The following is a 16,498-nucleotide window of genomic DNA, read 5'->3' as shown; positions in this document are numbered from 1 at the left end:
GGCAGAGTGAGTGAGAGAGAGAAAGGGGAAGAGCCCCTTATAAATCTATGGGCTCTCAGGAGAACTCGCTAACACAAGAACAGCATGGGGGAAACTGCCCCCACCCCCCACCCCCCCGCCGTGATCCAATCACCTCCCCCCAGGTCTCTCCCTCAACACCAGGGGATTGCAATTCAAGATGAGATGTGGGTGGGGACACAAGGCCTAACCACATCAGGGGGCCACAGAAAGTGCTGCAAGGGCACAGACAGTGCTGCAAGGGCACAGATAAAAGTGGGACACCAGGTGGGCATGGCTGTTTTGAGGACGGGGGCTTGGGAAAGCAAAGGCCTTACAGAGCGATTGAATTCAACAAGTGCTGGTGGATGCCATGAAGATGACAGACCGGGGGCTTATCGTAAGGGGCGTACGTGATGTCTAGCAGGAAACTCTCTTCGGTTTTCCTGGCTTTACATTCTCCTGCCTCTGCTCTTCCTGCCCATTCCTTTTCAGTCCCCTTTGCATGCTCCTCTACTTTCTCTGGTCCCTTGACTGCGGTCCTGCCTATTAATCCGCTCATGGCCCTCGTATATCCCTCTATGCTCTTCCTTGTCAATATTATCCAACATTCTGGGTTACTGCTATATCTGCATCAAGATGACTCTGACACGTTTACAGTCTTAGGGCTCCTTCCTAACTTCTGGATTCAGATTTTCAATAAATGTCTCCAAATGAAGGTCCTCCTGCTAGCATCTAGGATGCAACATCTAAAAAAATGACAGTGTATTGCCTACTATACACCAGCTTATCAGTTTAAAAACACGGGATTATTTTCAACACATTCCTTTCTTCCACTTTCTACATCTCTGTATTCTGTGAATTTTTCCTTTTAAAAATTTTTATTTTTTTGAGACAGGATCTCCCTCGGTAGCCCAGGCTGGAGTACAGTGGTACAGTCCTGGTACACTGTAACCTCTGCCTCCCTGGCTCAAGGGATCCTCCCACCTTAGCCTCCTGAGAAGCTAGGACTAGAGGTACACATCACCACACCTGGCTAATAATTTGCATTTTTTTTTTTTTTTTAAGACATGGGCTTTTGCCATGTTGGTCGGGCTGGTCTGGAACACCTGGGCTCAAGCAGTCTGCTTGCCTTGGCCTCCCAAAGTGCTGGGATTACAGGCGTGAGTCACCACGCCTGGCCTGAATTGTTCCTTTAAATGCATCTTCACATTCACTCCCTTCTTTCTACACCTTCTGACAGTATCCAGTTCAAGCCTTCCCTATTTCTCTTGTGACCAGTGATGTGAATTTTAGTGCCATAACCTCTGAATTGGTCTCCTTTCATTTCTTGTTTATCTTCCCCACTGGACTAATGCTTGTAAAATATAACGTCAGTCACCTAGCACTCCCCAGCAAAGAAAAGGATCTCCATTGCTGACAACTGCGTTCAAACAAATGACTGAACTCCTCAGCATTCTATCCAGAACTGGCTGGTGGTCCTGACACATACCACAGCACTCAGTTAAAAGTAGACTCAGTGGTTGGGCACGGTGGCTCATGCCTGTAATCCCAGCACTTTGGGAGGCCAAGGCAGGTGGATCATGAGGTCAAGAGTTTAAGACGAGCCTGGTCAGTATCGTGAAACCCTGTGTCTACTAAAAATACAAAAATTAGCTGGGTGTGGTGGCGTGCACCTGTAGTCCCAGCTGCTAGGAAGACTGAGGCAGGAGAATCACTTAAACTCGGGAGGCAGAGGTTGCAATGAGCTGAGATTGCACTCCAGCCTGGGTGACAGAGCAAGACTTGGTCTCTAAATAAATAAACAAATAAATAGACAGTAACAAAGGATCCCTCTTCCCTTTTTTTTAGTGGATGAAATGAACAAAACTAACTTTCTGGTCTTGTTTTTCTCTTCACTGGTATCACACCTTCTGGCCAAGATGCTACTCAACATCCCTTGAATACTCGGCGTGTTCTGCCCCTCACACTGCCCTGTAACCAGAATGTCCTTCCTCTCTGTTAATGCCCAGCCCAGGTGTTCCCTTCTCCTCTGCAAAGAACGATAATCACATGCATTGCATCTCTGTGATATTTTATAGTTTTTAAAGTAGTTTTACACACTTTATCTTGTTTTGATGTTCCTAAGAACCCTGTGGAAAGATATTTTACTAATATTTTACTGATTAGGAAGCCATTATCCGAAAGGCTGAGTGACTTACCCATGATCACATGGTTAGTAGTGACAAAGGTGGACTGGGAACCAGCAGCACTTTCCCCATTAGATCATGACAGTCCTTGAAGCCTCTTCTGTTTGCTTTCCCTGTGCCTTGGTGAGGGTCTCTGGGACCCTGCAACCCAAGAATGAACCCCACTAGATCATGACAGTTCTTGACACTTCTTCTGTTTCCTCTCCCTGTGCCTTGTTGAGGGTCTCTGGGATCCTCCAACCCAAGAGGGAACGTCTTTCCTCACTCTGCAACCCCTAAAAACACACGATTACACATAGAGACTGTCTTTGGTCACTAGTGTCTCTTCTAAATTAGTTGATGTGTCTAGGCCTTAAAGATGAAGTTGGTTGCTGCAAAGCTGTGATTGAAATGTTAAAACGCGAGTTCTAGCTATTTTAAAATAATTTATGAGTCACGTATGCCTGCACAGTCCACACCTTTAACGCTTGGAAAACCAGATGAGACTCAGAACTAAACCAGTTGGCTGCAAAAAAAATACTGAGCACAAAACCAAAGAGAACCCCAGGGGCAGCCCAAGACAGCAAGACAAGGTAAGGCCAGGTACCTTCAAGAGAAGGCTGGCAGAATGCTGATCCCTTCTGACCAGCTTTGGAAAGACTCAGTTCCCCTGGGGGCTGCAAACTCTAGAAACAGCTCCAAATTAGCAAGTGCTACACACTGCCTAGGCAGCGGGACCCTAACCTCTTCCTGGTTAAAGATCCTCCCCTGCCTTCCCATAGCATTAGGGAAGATGGAAGGAAGGCCCAGTGCTTGTGTTCTTTCTGCATACTGTGATTCTGAGCCTCCAAGCCATTTAGAAAAAGAACCAACTTCCACTCCATGCCTGGGGTCTACATTTTATATATATCCCATATACTTTGATACAAATCCTATTTACTCTATCAGACTGTAAACTCCTTGAGGGAAAAATCTATAACTTATTCATATTTGTTTCTTCTCAGACAGAACACTGTTTAGCAAAGTACACCTGTTAAAGAATAAAATGCTGAGTAAAAAAAGGCTGAGTCTCCCGTGAAACACTCAGCATTGTATTTTATTAGAACATCTCTGAAGTATTGTTTATTTCTCACTAATTTGTTTAATAAAATAATAGGGAAACTGAGTGATCAATGTAATTTAAGCTATTCATACTTTCAAATTTCAAGATAGCCGGTTTGAAGCAGGGATTTTGCTCTGTGTATGTTAATATCCACATAGTGGTATGTGAGAATCTGACATTGTTTGGTATCTTTGTGATAAATACATGCTTTACACCGTGGTAAGAATAACAAGTAAACTTTTAGACTATTTATTTTCTTCCTTTTCTTTTCTATAATTTATCAGACCAAATGATCTAGTCTCATTGTGAATAATGAAAACATTGTTTGCTCCCCATTGTGGATAATGAAACTAAGTGAATTTTAGTTTTACCCATAATGTTTTAATCTATACCTGCACCTGAGTGACAGATGGCATATATCCATTTTACAGAGTGTTGAACACAGTGGAAAATAATATTCTGGGAGTGAGCAGACAGCTTGCAGACCTACCCTGGCTCTGCCACTACTGTTTTGTACATTACAGAAGTCACATCCTTCCTGATGACTCAGTTTCCTTGCACAATGAAGAAGTCTGACTCAAGCTCTGATCTCCCCTTCTTTGATGAAATTATGGGGTTCTTGCTACGATTGTACCTGGAATTAGAAATTATTACCTCCTCCTATGAATGAAAATAATGGTGATTTAAAATTACTGTTTATTGATTAGAGAAAAGATCACATTTTTGTAAAACTGACTTAGAAAATTTATTTTCTGATTCTATTTGTGTTACTTGCCTTGAATCTGCCCAAGAAGCAAACTGACCCTTTGTGCCTCCCAATGAGCACACCTTCCTGGGGACTCTGTGTGCTGATCTGTCCGTGTGAGGGGACAGAGGAGAGAGCTGATGGTACCAAAGCAAGTGCCGGGCAGCAGAGATACCACCCATCAAGACCTGATGAAAAGCAGCTTTTTGTTTTTAATTAAAAACATAACTTTTAAAATGCCTCATTCATTTTTTTGTTATAGAATCAAAACACAGAAATTTTTCTTAAATGAAAACCAGAAGCCATTTAAACTTTTTTTTTTTTAAGGCAAGCAAGTTAAAAAAAAGCAGCTTAGGAAATTGTCTTTTGTAATTCTGCCAGTTTCAATTTTGATTCCTTATGCAACTAGTGTCAGGACAATAATATTTGCTTAAAAAGAAAGAGAAAGATAGTCCTAAGTGGCTGTTTCAAACACATTTTAGTTGTTTGATTGGCTGATGTGTGACTAGCTACCGTTACTGAAGTTGCTTTGATGAACAACAAAAAATAAATTTATCATGTAACATTTTCAACATTTTAGATATCCTTAGTAAAGTCATATATAAGCAGATCCTAAAAAGTGTCTATGATAAGAGTTCTAATTATTTTTGATTACTTCTGTTAGTGTCACAAATTTAAAGGGGAACATAGGTCAAATTTAGATAAAAGATTAAGTTAAATTAAACATAGATGAATAGTATTTATTAAATGTCTATTATTTATTGTTCAGTTTCATCAAAACAACTGGCTTTTTTTTTTTTCTAGCTACACCCTAGTACCTTGTGGAAAGAACCCAACATCTCATGGTTGTAGAGATTATGAAATATTCAGCTTTACCCATGGGTATTTCCTGACATTTCTTTAGTAAACTGTAGCCTAATAGAAGATATCAGGAATTAGTGTAAGAAATATTCTAAAAAGCTATTGTCACTACAAAGATGAAAGCAACTTTGATGATCAAAAAGAAGTCAATTAAAAAAGACTGAAAGTAGTTCCTGAATCCTCCTCTATTGTTCATTTGGGATTTCTTAATTTCCCTACTCTCGATATATTATGGAATTTTCTGTGTGAAGTTTTGCCATGAATTAAGTTGATGTCAACAAAAGTTTTACCTTAAGTCATATTTTACCACAAACTAGAGAAGCCCCAGTCCTCCAGGGAGCACCTTTTCCTGCCTTAAAGAAGCTTGTCTTTTCTCTTTCTTTTACTTACAAGCATCATCCACAGAGGATGGGGCTCAGTTGACCTTCAGTGACAATTAGACCTGCTGATTTGACTAGAACCAATCCATGCTCCCAACTGAGAAGGCATTTTCATCTCCTTGACTTGGTACGTGATGACCAAGTCTGCTGTGCTTGTGTTTCCTTTGCTCGTTGCTTTTCTCTGCCCATGAGAAGTCAATGGCATTGGCTCCTGTGCCAGGTCTCAGGAACACAATGTCTGCTTTGCTGCCATTCTTAATAAGTTTAATTCCTCGGCCAGGTGCACTGGCTCATTCCTGTAGTCCTAAGCACTTTGGGAGTCTGAGGTGGGCAGATCACCTGAGGTTGGGAGTTCGAGACCAGCCTGACCAACATGGAGAAACCCTGTCTCTACTAAAAATACAAAAAATTACCTGGGCATGGTAGCACATGTCTGTTATCCCAGATACTTGGGAGGCTGAGGCAGGAGAATTGCTTGAACCCAGGAGGCAGAGGTTGCAGTGAGCCAAGATCGTGCCATTGCACTCCAGCCTGGGCAACAAGAGTGAAACTCCGTCCCCCCACCAAAAAAGTTCCCTTCATCTACCATTGCTGTCCAGTTTTTTGTTTTGTTTTGTTTTGTTTTTATTAGCTAGATAGGTAACTTGAAAATTGTCATGAAAGGAGCAAATATTTGGAGTTCAGATAAACCTGGATCTGAATACTCCTCTACTACTGTGTGACCTTGGATGAGTTACTCAATCACCCTGGATGTTAGTGTGCTAGTCACAAAATGCAGATGATAATACTGATCTTATGTAGTTATTGTGAGAATTAAATCAACTAGTACGTGTAACATTTCTTGTACAGTGTTTGTCATCTTGTCAGCATTTGATAAGTTATAGTTATTATTAATTTTTTTTTTTTTTGAGATGGAGTTTTGCTCTGTCTCCCAGGCTGGAGTGCAGTGGCGTGATCTTGGCTAACTGCAACCTCCACCTCCCTGGTTCAAGTGATTCTCCTGCCTCAGCCTCCTGAATAGCTAGGACTAAGGTGCCTGCCACCACACCTGGCTAATTTTTATATTTTTAGTAGAGACAGGGTTTTGCCATGTTGGCCAGGCTGGTCTCGAATTTCTGACCTCAAGTGATCTGCTTGCCTCGGCCTCCCAAAGTGCTGGAATTACAGGCGTGAGCCACTGCGCCTGGCCTAGTTATTATTATTTTTTTATTTTAGTATTATTCTATTTTGTTATTCTATTGTTAGCTGTATTACATAGACACTGTATAAAAATGTCTACAAAATTAAATGAACTAGTATTTGTAACATTTCTTGTGCAAACACTGTACAAGAAATACAAGAAATGGTACACATACTGGTTCATTTAATGAATTTTTCATTAATGGATTTAACGAAGTTTAATGAATTTAATCAGATGCACAGCCAGAGCCTCCAGTACTTGTGAACTTCTTGTTTTGTGATGTAATAAACTGCTTTATTTTTTATGTCAACCATGGGTGGGATAGTCTGTTACTTGCATATAACTGAAACAGGTATGCATACACTTTTTGTTGTTGTTTTTGTTTTTGAGATGGAGTTTTGCTCTTGTCACTCAGCTCACTGCAATCTCTGTATCCCGGGTTTATATATACATATAAAATGTATATGTATATATGTATATTTATGCATATCTTATATATGTGATATGTGCATATACATGGAATTATCGGAGGCCAAGTCAACTCAGCAAGCATTAATAGTCAGCATCTATTAAGTGCATACTTCCACCATTTTGTACGGTCCTCTATGGTGGGATCCCATTTGTAAACATCTCCAGAGATTAAAAAAAAAAAAAAAAAGCTTCCTTATTAGCCTTACTTTTGTGTTTATCCTTCCCCCAAGGTCAGAATGAGCTAATCTAATATGCCAATATTCCTGTACTGAGTTTGACAACCGAAGTATAAACATCTGTCAATTCCTATGACTGTTTCTGTACATAATGGATTGGTGGCACTTAGATCAATATTAGCAATGCTATACTCAATGGCTGAGGACCATGCGTTTATAAAGGGTTTCATCAAGACTCATGGTCTCTTTTGATACATGTTGACTTTTTACTTTAAATTGTCAAAATTATCACTAAGTGTAATTTATTATAACCAGAAGAGTTGGGTGAAAATAATGCTATCATTTAAAAATAACATAGGATTAGCTATTGTCCTAGCCATACTATTCTGAGTTATATTACATTTATTTTGAAAAGAAAGGAAAGAAAGAGGAGAAAATTAAAATTCAAAAGAAAACATGATTTTATGCCTCTTAAGCAAAATAATATCCATTTATTTTGAAACGACGGCATAGCAGACACCGTTGGCTGCACATTCAACACTCCATTTCCCCTTCTTTTTGTTCTGGTTTTCCTTCTTCTCCCAGTTTCATCACCAGCAAGTGGATCCTGATTGGTCTAGGCTAGTCTACTCAGTTCTTTTGTCAGGGATTGGGCATGCCAGGCTGACTACGTGACCTTCTTTGGCCAATGACATGTAGAGGGAGGGGGTAGGTCCCAGGAAAGATTTCCTTACTCATTAGAAGGAGACCCTAGAAATTGGCAGCCCCTTTGTGCCTCTGGATAGTGCAGATCTGGGCAAGATGCCTGGCACTGCTGCAGCCATCTTGAAGTTGCTTCTAGAATGAAGCCAGCACTGGAGGTAGAGCCATGAGAACGCAGAGATGCACAGCCAGAGCCTACACTACTTGTGAACTTCTTGTTTTGTGATGTAATGAACTGCTTTATTTTTTATGTCAACCATAGGTGGGATAGTCTGTTACTTGCACCCAAAGCATCTTAGCTGAAACAGGTATGCATACACTTATTTTTGTTGTTGTTGTTGTTGTTGTTGTTTTTGAGATGGAGTTTTGCTCTTGTCACTCAGGCTGGAGTGCAATGGTGAGATCTCAGCTCACTGCAATCTCTGTATCCTGGGTTCAAGTGATTCTCCCAAGTAGCTGGGATTATAGGTGCACACTACCACACCCAGTTAATTTTTGTATTTTCAGTAGAGATGGGGTTTTGCCATGTTGGCCAGGCTTGTCTCAAACTCCTCACCACAGGTGATCCACCCACCTCAGCCTCCCAAAGTAGTGGGATTATAGGTGTGAGCCACCACACCCAGCCGCGCACACTCCTTGACCTAGAGAAAGTAAACAAGAGAGTCAAATAGGAAAAGAGAGGGTACCTGTTCCTGTGACTCCAGTTCTCTGTGTTGTAATTTTTTCTCTGCACATCGCACCTGGTTAGAGCGGTTTTCTAGTTCATTTTGTAAAACCTGAAATGGTATAAAATAAAAAATCATTAATAATTAGGATACTTGAAAAAATAGTTTTACACCATGAATTGGCACTAAAAAGCCCTCAGATCTCTAGTTTATTACTCTTGTTCCAAATCATTCAGGCAAACAATCTGAACTGCGTGTGTCAGGCTAAGATGTTTTCTGCTTTAAGAATACCTAGTATAAAAAATTCCAAAGTTATAAAATAGACAAATTAGCAGATGTCAATCACATATTAAAGTATCTCGTATTTCCAGCACAGAACCACAAGCATGTAATAAAGCGTATGTAATAAAGCATAACACTATTGTAATGAAAATGACTCTCTCAGGACACCTGCAAGGTACACTTACACTCTGAATATCATTGCGACAGGTAGGGATTCTAATATCTGACCAGCATAACAGTTTTCAAAATTATATTATGATAATTTGAGTAAATTAGAGTTGTCTTAAAGGAATTTTTTTATGAAGTCAGAGAGGATGGTATGGAATTTGTGGAACTTATAAGAAATGGACAGAGGTGAACTCTTTCAGTTGCCAAGTAGCTGTTTGAAATAGAATTCAGGTTAATAAGTGAAATAGAAACCACAAAGACCAATAATTATCACTGAATCAATTACTATGTTAAGAGGTAACTAGACTTTTTTTCTAGTGAATCATTGTTTTACTGCCCTTGAAGAATAAAACATTTACTTCTATTTTGCTTGTTTATTAATGTACAGATGGGGGATAGTATTTAAATAAAGTTGGTGTTTTAAAATGTAAAAAAAAAAAAGTTTCCGTGTACTATTTCTATAATGACACTGGATTGTCCATTCAAACAATCCAATGTAATTATAGAAATACTACATGGGAAGTTACAGTGAGCAGAAAGCATGGGGTGGTAATACCAAAGGTGCTAAATTCACAAAATTCAATTCATCCAGCCAGTATTAGTGAGTTCCTGCTCTGTGTCAGGAATTGCAACAGGTACTCTAGACATAGCAGTGAAGAAAATAGACAAATATCTGGTCGAGCACAGTGGTTCACATCTGTAATACCAACACTTTCAAAGGCAAAGGCAGGAGGATCACTTGAAGCTAGGAATTCAAGACCAGCCTGAACAACACAGCAAGACCATTTCTACAAATTTTTTTTTTGTTTGTTTGTTTAATTAGCTGGGTGTGATGTGCAAACCTGTGGTCCCAGCTACTCAGGGTGCTGAGGCAGGAGGATCACTTGAGCCCAGGAGTTTGAAGCTGAAGTGGGCTATGAGTGTGCCACTGCACTCCAGTCTGGGTGACAGAACGAGACAATGTCTCAAAAAAAAAAAAAAAAATCCTTGCATTCACATGCTTAGATTCTAAGGGGGTGGGGGTAGGCAGTAAGCAAACAGTAAGTGTGTTATATATCAGTGATGAGTGCAGAAGAAAAATAAAGCAGGAAAGGGGACATTCTGGAGTGGTGTGAGAAAGTGGGGACTGCAATTTTAAACAGATGGTCCAAGAAGGCCTGACTGGGCAAAGACCTGAAAGACAAGAGAGAGCAAGTCACATGTCAATTTCCTCAGGAAGAGCCTTCCAAGCAGTGGCCACTGCATGTATGGAATGACTCCAAGGGGGTGTGTTTGTGGAAGCCATAAGGTCAGTGTTGAGAGTGAGCAAAGAAGCAGCAGTGAGGTCAAGGGCATAACAGGGTTCAAGTCACATCAGGTCAGTGGAGTCTCGCAGGTCAAAGGCTTCAGATTTTGCCCAGAGGTAGACAGGAAGCTGCTGGGGGGTGGGGAGCAGGTGCTGCTTTCATTGCTGTCTGGGGAGCAGACTGAGGGGCAAGGCAGAGGCAGGGAGCAGGGCAGAGGCCACTGCAACACTGGGAAAGGGAAGACGGAGAACGAGGCCAGGTGGTACCAGCTGATAAAGGAAGGATCAGGTCCAGGTTTGAAATAGAGATGACTGCCCTCAGAGGTGGAAGCAGAGAGAGGGAAAAACAGGACCCCAAGGATTCTGGTCTGAGCATCTAGAAGACTGCAGTTGGCATTCACAGAGACAGGGCAGGTCTTGCGGGAGAGGAGCTGGTGCTCAGCCTCGGATGGGTTAAGTGTGAAATGCCTATTACACATCCAGGTGGAGATACTGGAGTTCTGACACAATGGCTAAGTTAGTGTCCATTAACAATTCCTTCAATGCAATGCCAGTCTTTTTCATGTCCAGAGAAACAGTGGTTCTTAACCTTCTGGGAGGTTCTAGACTCCTTAGAGTATCTGATGAAAGCTATGTAGAGACTCCCTAGAAGGAGAAAAACCATAGTTTTATGATTTTGCCTCTCACTGTAGGGTGTTCATAGATTACCCAAAGCCCATCTGTGAAGGGACCACAGGCTAAGAGCTAATTTAAAAAGTGAAATGGTTTGTGAACGAGCTTGCATGATTTAGGGTCTCCTTGATATTAGACTTGACTATAAATCCACAACTCAACTGGGTCTGAGAATGAGCTTGGAAATATCTCCATTCTTGAATTTCTATAATTCTATTATTGTGCTCTATTTCCAAAAAGATCAATGCAGTTGTTCCTGTGCTTGTTGATGAGGTAGCCTTCTGCCAGCCCCCGACCTTCATAGCCACCAATATGAAGGGTCTCATGAGCTTCTCTTACGGCACAATTGGGGAAAGTAATGATTACTGTATTGGGAAGAATATTTATCCATCTTTTTGGCCCCCACTTTTTCCTGCTCTCTAATCCATCCTCGTACCACTGTCAGAGTGCTCTTCTTAAACCTAAATCTGATAACATTGCTCCCTGAATGAAATGCTTAAGCAACACTCCAGCCTTCCCTGAGAGACAGCTCTCACTCCTTAGCACGGCATACAAGGGCCTTTATCAGCCGGCTTGGTCTCCGGCCACAGGAGGTCTTGGCATGCCACGCAGATGTCATTACCAGCAGGAACAACAGGAGCTATCATTCACAGAGTGGATTTTATTTTCCCACCTTAGGACAATTCTGTGCACCCACTATTATTTCATCTATGTTAGGGAGGATGCAATTGAGGCTCCATGCAGTTAACCACCTTGCTTAAGTTCACGTGGTTGGCAGTAAGGCACTGGACTGGAATTTTAACACATTTCTGTAACTTCAGATTCAATACATTTGTGCTACTCCATGCTGCCTCTTTCCCCCTCAGTACTGATTTTCTCTTTTCTTTGCCTGGGAGTTCCTACAGCACCTGTCCTGTTCAATGATGTAACTGCCCTGATCTCCATCAAGAGCTAAGTATGGACTTCTCTGGGCTTTTATCCATCTAATGTTTAAGAGAAATAATTTACGTCTGGGTGGCACACAACTGTCTGTATGCAACTGCAGCTCAGGGCTCTGCCGTCTTCATCTCTGCAAGCCCAGTGCTAAGCCAGCTCAACACCTGGCACACAAGTGACACTGAATTCATTTTTGTGAATGGAACTCATAAACATCTGAACTCTACTCCTTAAAGACATTTACTTCAATCATCAGGGCTTCTGACCGTCCTGCATACGGGACATTTAACCAAAGGTTATTATGTGCTGTGAGATACAAAAAGACAAACATATCCTCCAAATATTTATATCTATGTCTGATCATACACACATATATCATAATGATAATAATTGATACTATATTACCTGGTTTCTGCAGCAATGAAAAATACTCCTTTGTTTTTCTTTTAATTTTATTTCACAAAAAAGAAAGCTGGCACGGCTCTCCCTTGTCTTCAACAAAGCCTTATTCCCCACCTCCTGGCTTCTCTCCCTCCTTGCCTTTACCTGAGGAACCCTGAGGGTGCCATGGTCAGCATCCCACGTCCTCCCCCGTTCTCTGCATACCCCGTTACACCTGCCCCTGTCCCCACTGCTTTCCTGAGTCAATTTTCACACCAGTCACTTGTCACCTCCCAAATGCCAAAGCCAGAAGCTAACTTTCTTCCTTTTTCTATAGAAGCATTTGGCCCTATTCATGCCCAGTTCATTCTTCTCTTGAATTTTGAGGAAATAATTCTGCTCAGTGAAGTCAAGGGATTAAAAAAAAAAAAGAGGATGCTACAAAATCGAAGGGAGAAGACAACAAGGTCTGGAAAGAGGACGGTGAGTACAGAGACGAGGAGGGATGTGGCAGAACCATTGACAGGAGGTTGGGAAAAAGAGGGACTCAGACACCACAAGGCTTTCAGACGGAATGACCAGAGAACAGTGAATTCTTGCTAATCACAGGTCGGAGGCTGTGGGGCAGTGTGGTTTCTGACATGCTGGGTTGAAGGTACTGGCGGGACTTTAAGGAGGAACTATTGTTAGAGTCTGAATACTTGTGCCCCCTCAAAATTCAGATGTTGAAATCTTAACCCCCAAGGTTATTAGGAGGTAGGACCTCTGGGAGGGCATGTCTTCGTAAATGGGACTGGTGCCCTTCTCAAAGCTCTGAGTGAGGTCCCTGGCCCCTTCTACCATGGGAGGACATGGCACAAAGACGGACGTCAATGAACTAGGAATCGGGCAGGCTCTCCCCAGGTGCTGAATCCGCTGGTGCTTTGATCTTGGCTGTCCCAGCTTCCTGAGCTGTGGGAAATAAACTTTTGTGTTTAGAAGCCACCCTGTCCGAGGGATGTTGTTACAGCAGCCAATGCTTGCTAGGACCCCCAGCTAGCAGATCACGTTGCTCAGTGCGTCTGAAGGCATGATCTCAGACAGAGAGGCATAGAAGAGGTTCTAAAACCCGCCCTTTGGGTGATGCCCACACTCAGGCAGAGGAAGAGAGGGAAGCCGAGGATGCTGGTCAAAGTCCAGATAGGCAGGAGGCAACTGAGGGGAAGTTAGGATGATACATTACGGAAATCTAGCCGAAAGAAACTTCCAAAGAAGGCAGGGTAACATAATTAGATCTGATCCTTTTCCCATACTTCACATACTGAACAGACTATGAAGTCAATCATATTTTATCAATATTATTAAAATGAAATTCAAATTACATTTGCTTTTCAAAAAGGCACACTTTAAAAATTTCTTCATAAAGATGTAAAATGTGATCTTTCTAAAGTTAAAGAAAGCAGTTGTGCTTAGAAACGACTTTTGTTAAGTATTAAAAATCAGTTAAAAAATTGAAAAGTCACCAAATAATATTTCACTTTCAAAAACATTAAAATGTACTACATGAAAGAAAAATGACAGTTTATATTGGCAGCTGGGCCTGGTTTTATATCCTAAAATAATTATTAGGTTATTACAGCTCCAACCTCAGAATCTGACCCAAGGACTATGTGAAAATGACCATAATTGCTCAGTAAGTGCAACCAGGGACTTTCAGTTGTGGTTTCTTCACTCAAAAACCTTCACATTGGACATTTCACACATACACACACACACACAACTTTTAGTTTTTTTCCTGAGAAAAGTCCAAGATAATGAAATAATAGAATCTCCAACACTGGGTCAAAAATATAAAACAAAACCCACCTTGAACAGTTAAACTGTTTATTCTGCAGAATTGTCCCTCCTCTCTTAGCTGTGCTGTGTTAACTGGCACCATTACTGAAAAGACAGTTCTTTTCTCCCAATTAAATCTGCCTTTAAATACCATGGAAGTCAGCTGGCTGTGGGAAGTTGCGGCTCCTGACTTTCAGAGTGTTTTGTGCTGGGAAGAAAGAATGACACTTTCCAGAAGAAAAATGTAAATGACATAATAAGCTCTACAAGAACAATGAGCGCGTACCGCACTCTTTAAAAGGGAGAGCACTGTAGGATAATTTGATTGGTTTGTTTAAAATCTGAAAAGAATGAGAGCAAATTAAAGTGTAAAAAATTGAACATGGTAATGGGCTCTTCAGGGTGAGGAAAAGGACCTGGGAGCGGATGTGCCCACTGAACGGCAACCGTGGTGGTGTACAGCTCTTCTGTGAGTTTGGGGGAAAACGAGTATATTACTCAATGCTATTTTAATAAAATGTATGAACATAGTTCAGCACAAGCCACTCCTTAACTTGTAAAACCACACATTAAGGAATTACGTATAGTCTTACTAAAAACCGAAGTTTTCTCCTGTAGTACTGAGTCAATTAAACTATCATAAAGTTTAATTGATTAAACACATGCCTTTTAATAATGAATAAATAAAACACAAGTTCATTTCAATCATCAAGTGGCTGAAAGGTTATTTCATAAAGGAAAACTTTATTGGAAGAGAGAAATACTATGTCACAATGCTAAAAAACATTTTAAAAATGTTCCCAGCACACAAGGTATATAACAGAGAGAGGTTTTCAGACATAGTATTGTAGCAAGACCAGACGTCTTTCTAGAGGTTTCTGAACTCGCCTTTGGCCCACCTCTTAGTCAGCTCCATTCCAGCACCCAACAGCTGTTTCCTTACTACCCATTTCCCAACAGGGTGTCTAAGCATATAAATTAGCCTTCAGCTTTTAACCCAGAATATCAGTACTCTGAGTTCCTACCAGAGAATACAATTTCAAGCTCTACTTTCCCATCTTTATTAAAACTCCGTTTTGAGAAATTTGGAAAAATCCACTAGTGAATCAAGACAGAATTATCAACAGTATAAGAGTCACCCTTCTGAGTCAGTGGTCCTGGAAACACGGTCCTAGCAGAGTGAACCCCGGAGACACGTTCGCTGACATATTTTGTTATGCAGCTTGTAGAGTCGTGTTCTTGCCCCCTTTAAGAGAGTTTCAAAGCAGTTCTCTCTGAGTTGAAATTTAATGTGTTTGATACATACTCTGCCTCATTCTGTGTTGTCAAGTCTTGGCAAAATGCTAGTAGCGTCTGGCCTTGTCGCCAATCATCACGAGGCCAATGGACACATTTTTTCTGGGCCTGCCCTACAGGAAGGGCCGAGGGCAGACGGATGCTTTCCTTGGTTCTGTCCATAGGTTCATCTGCGTGTCCTCTGTGAAGGGGGACTCTTGAATGCTACAGTGATCTGTTATCTAAAAGAAACTAGACTGAACCATATGTCAGCAAAAAGAGTATATATTAAATTTTTTTCCCTATATAAATATAAAACTGGGGTCAGTAGAGTTGTGGATCTTAAGGGCTTTGGGTACATACAGTCTGTGGCCATGAAACAAGGAAGCAGATGAACCTCCCCTGGGTGAAACGCAGAGGGGGCCTTCCGAGCTGCAAGCTCTGCATAGCTGAGTTTTAACAAGAAGAGAAAAACAGAGTATTTATACTAAAGATGCTGCCAAGAAGAAATCACCCTGGCACACTGCTGAAAACTGCTGAAGCGGGGTGATGGGTAGATGGCGGTTCTGTGTACTCTTCTCCCTACTTTTGTGTATGTTTAAAAGTTTCCATAATAAAAAGTCAAAAAACTGAAAGAAGAAAAAAAAAGTCCCACTTCAAAAAATGAAGTCATCATATCCTTTCCTTCATGAGGCTTGAATTTACTATCTTACTTTGGAGAAAACGGATGATTCATTCATCATTCAGTGGGTAGCAGGGATGCAGGAGGATTTCCCCATGCATGTTTTAAACACAGAATGCAGAGATGGGGGTGGGATGTGCATATTTTGACTCAAGGAGAAGATAACTAGAAAGGGAAGGCCTATTTCTATTTTTATTGAGGTGCAATTTACATACAATCAAATTTAGTGTTTATTTTTTCATGGTAATGGTCTGTTTTCCATTTAAAACATGTAAGATGATTTTTAAATGTATGTCATAAAATATTAGTTAAGTTATAAAATCCTGACATAAACCTCTCTTCCCCTGGCGGCTTGATCCTTCAAACAGGCGGGATGCCTGAGCTGTGACTACAGTGAAGAGACACTAATTATAAAGGTGAAATAAGGGTGGCTCTCATTGAAACCTTAATTACCTGCTTAATAATGCCCAGGATTTGTTTAAGCAGCATTACTCCAATTCAGTCTATTAATTGGGCTGATAATATTTCTCATGAGTAGGTTTCCTTTTGACATGT

General features: G+C 41.1%; 1 protein-coding gene across 4 annotated transcripts in view; it reads right to left on the bottom strand.

The window, feature by feature from the left end:
• Positions 1-16,498, bottom strand: part of CEP112 (centrosomal protein 112) — a 563,636-nt gene that overhangs the window by 55,242 nt on the left and 491,896 nt on the right. For all 4 annotated transcript variants that reach the window (XM_074388877.1, XM_003931804.4, XM_074388878.1 and 1 more), the window contains one exon: positions 8,469-8,558. In XM_074388877.1, the coding sequence (XP_074244978.1) occupies positions 8,469-8,558 (90 nt within the window). The remainder of the gene's footprint in view (positions 1-8,468; positions 8,559-16,498) is intronic.

Source organism: Saimiri boliviensis, chromosome 17 (assembly GCF_048565385.1).
Source record: "Saimiri boliviensis isolate mSaiBol1 chromosome 17, mSaiBol1.pri, whole genome shotgun sequence".
Lineage (NCBI taxonomy): Eukaryota > Metazoa > Chordata > Mammalia > Primates > Cebidae > Saimiri > Saimiri boliviensis.
The sequence above is the reverse complement of the archived record's forward strand: the minus strand, read 5'-3'. Positions and strand labels throughout refer to the sequence as shown.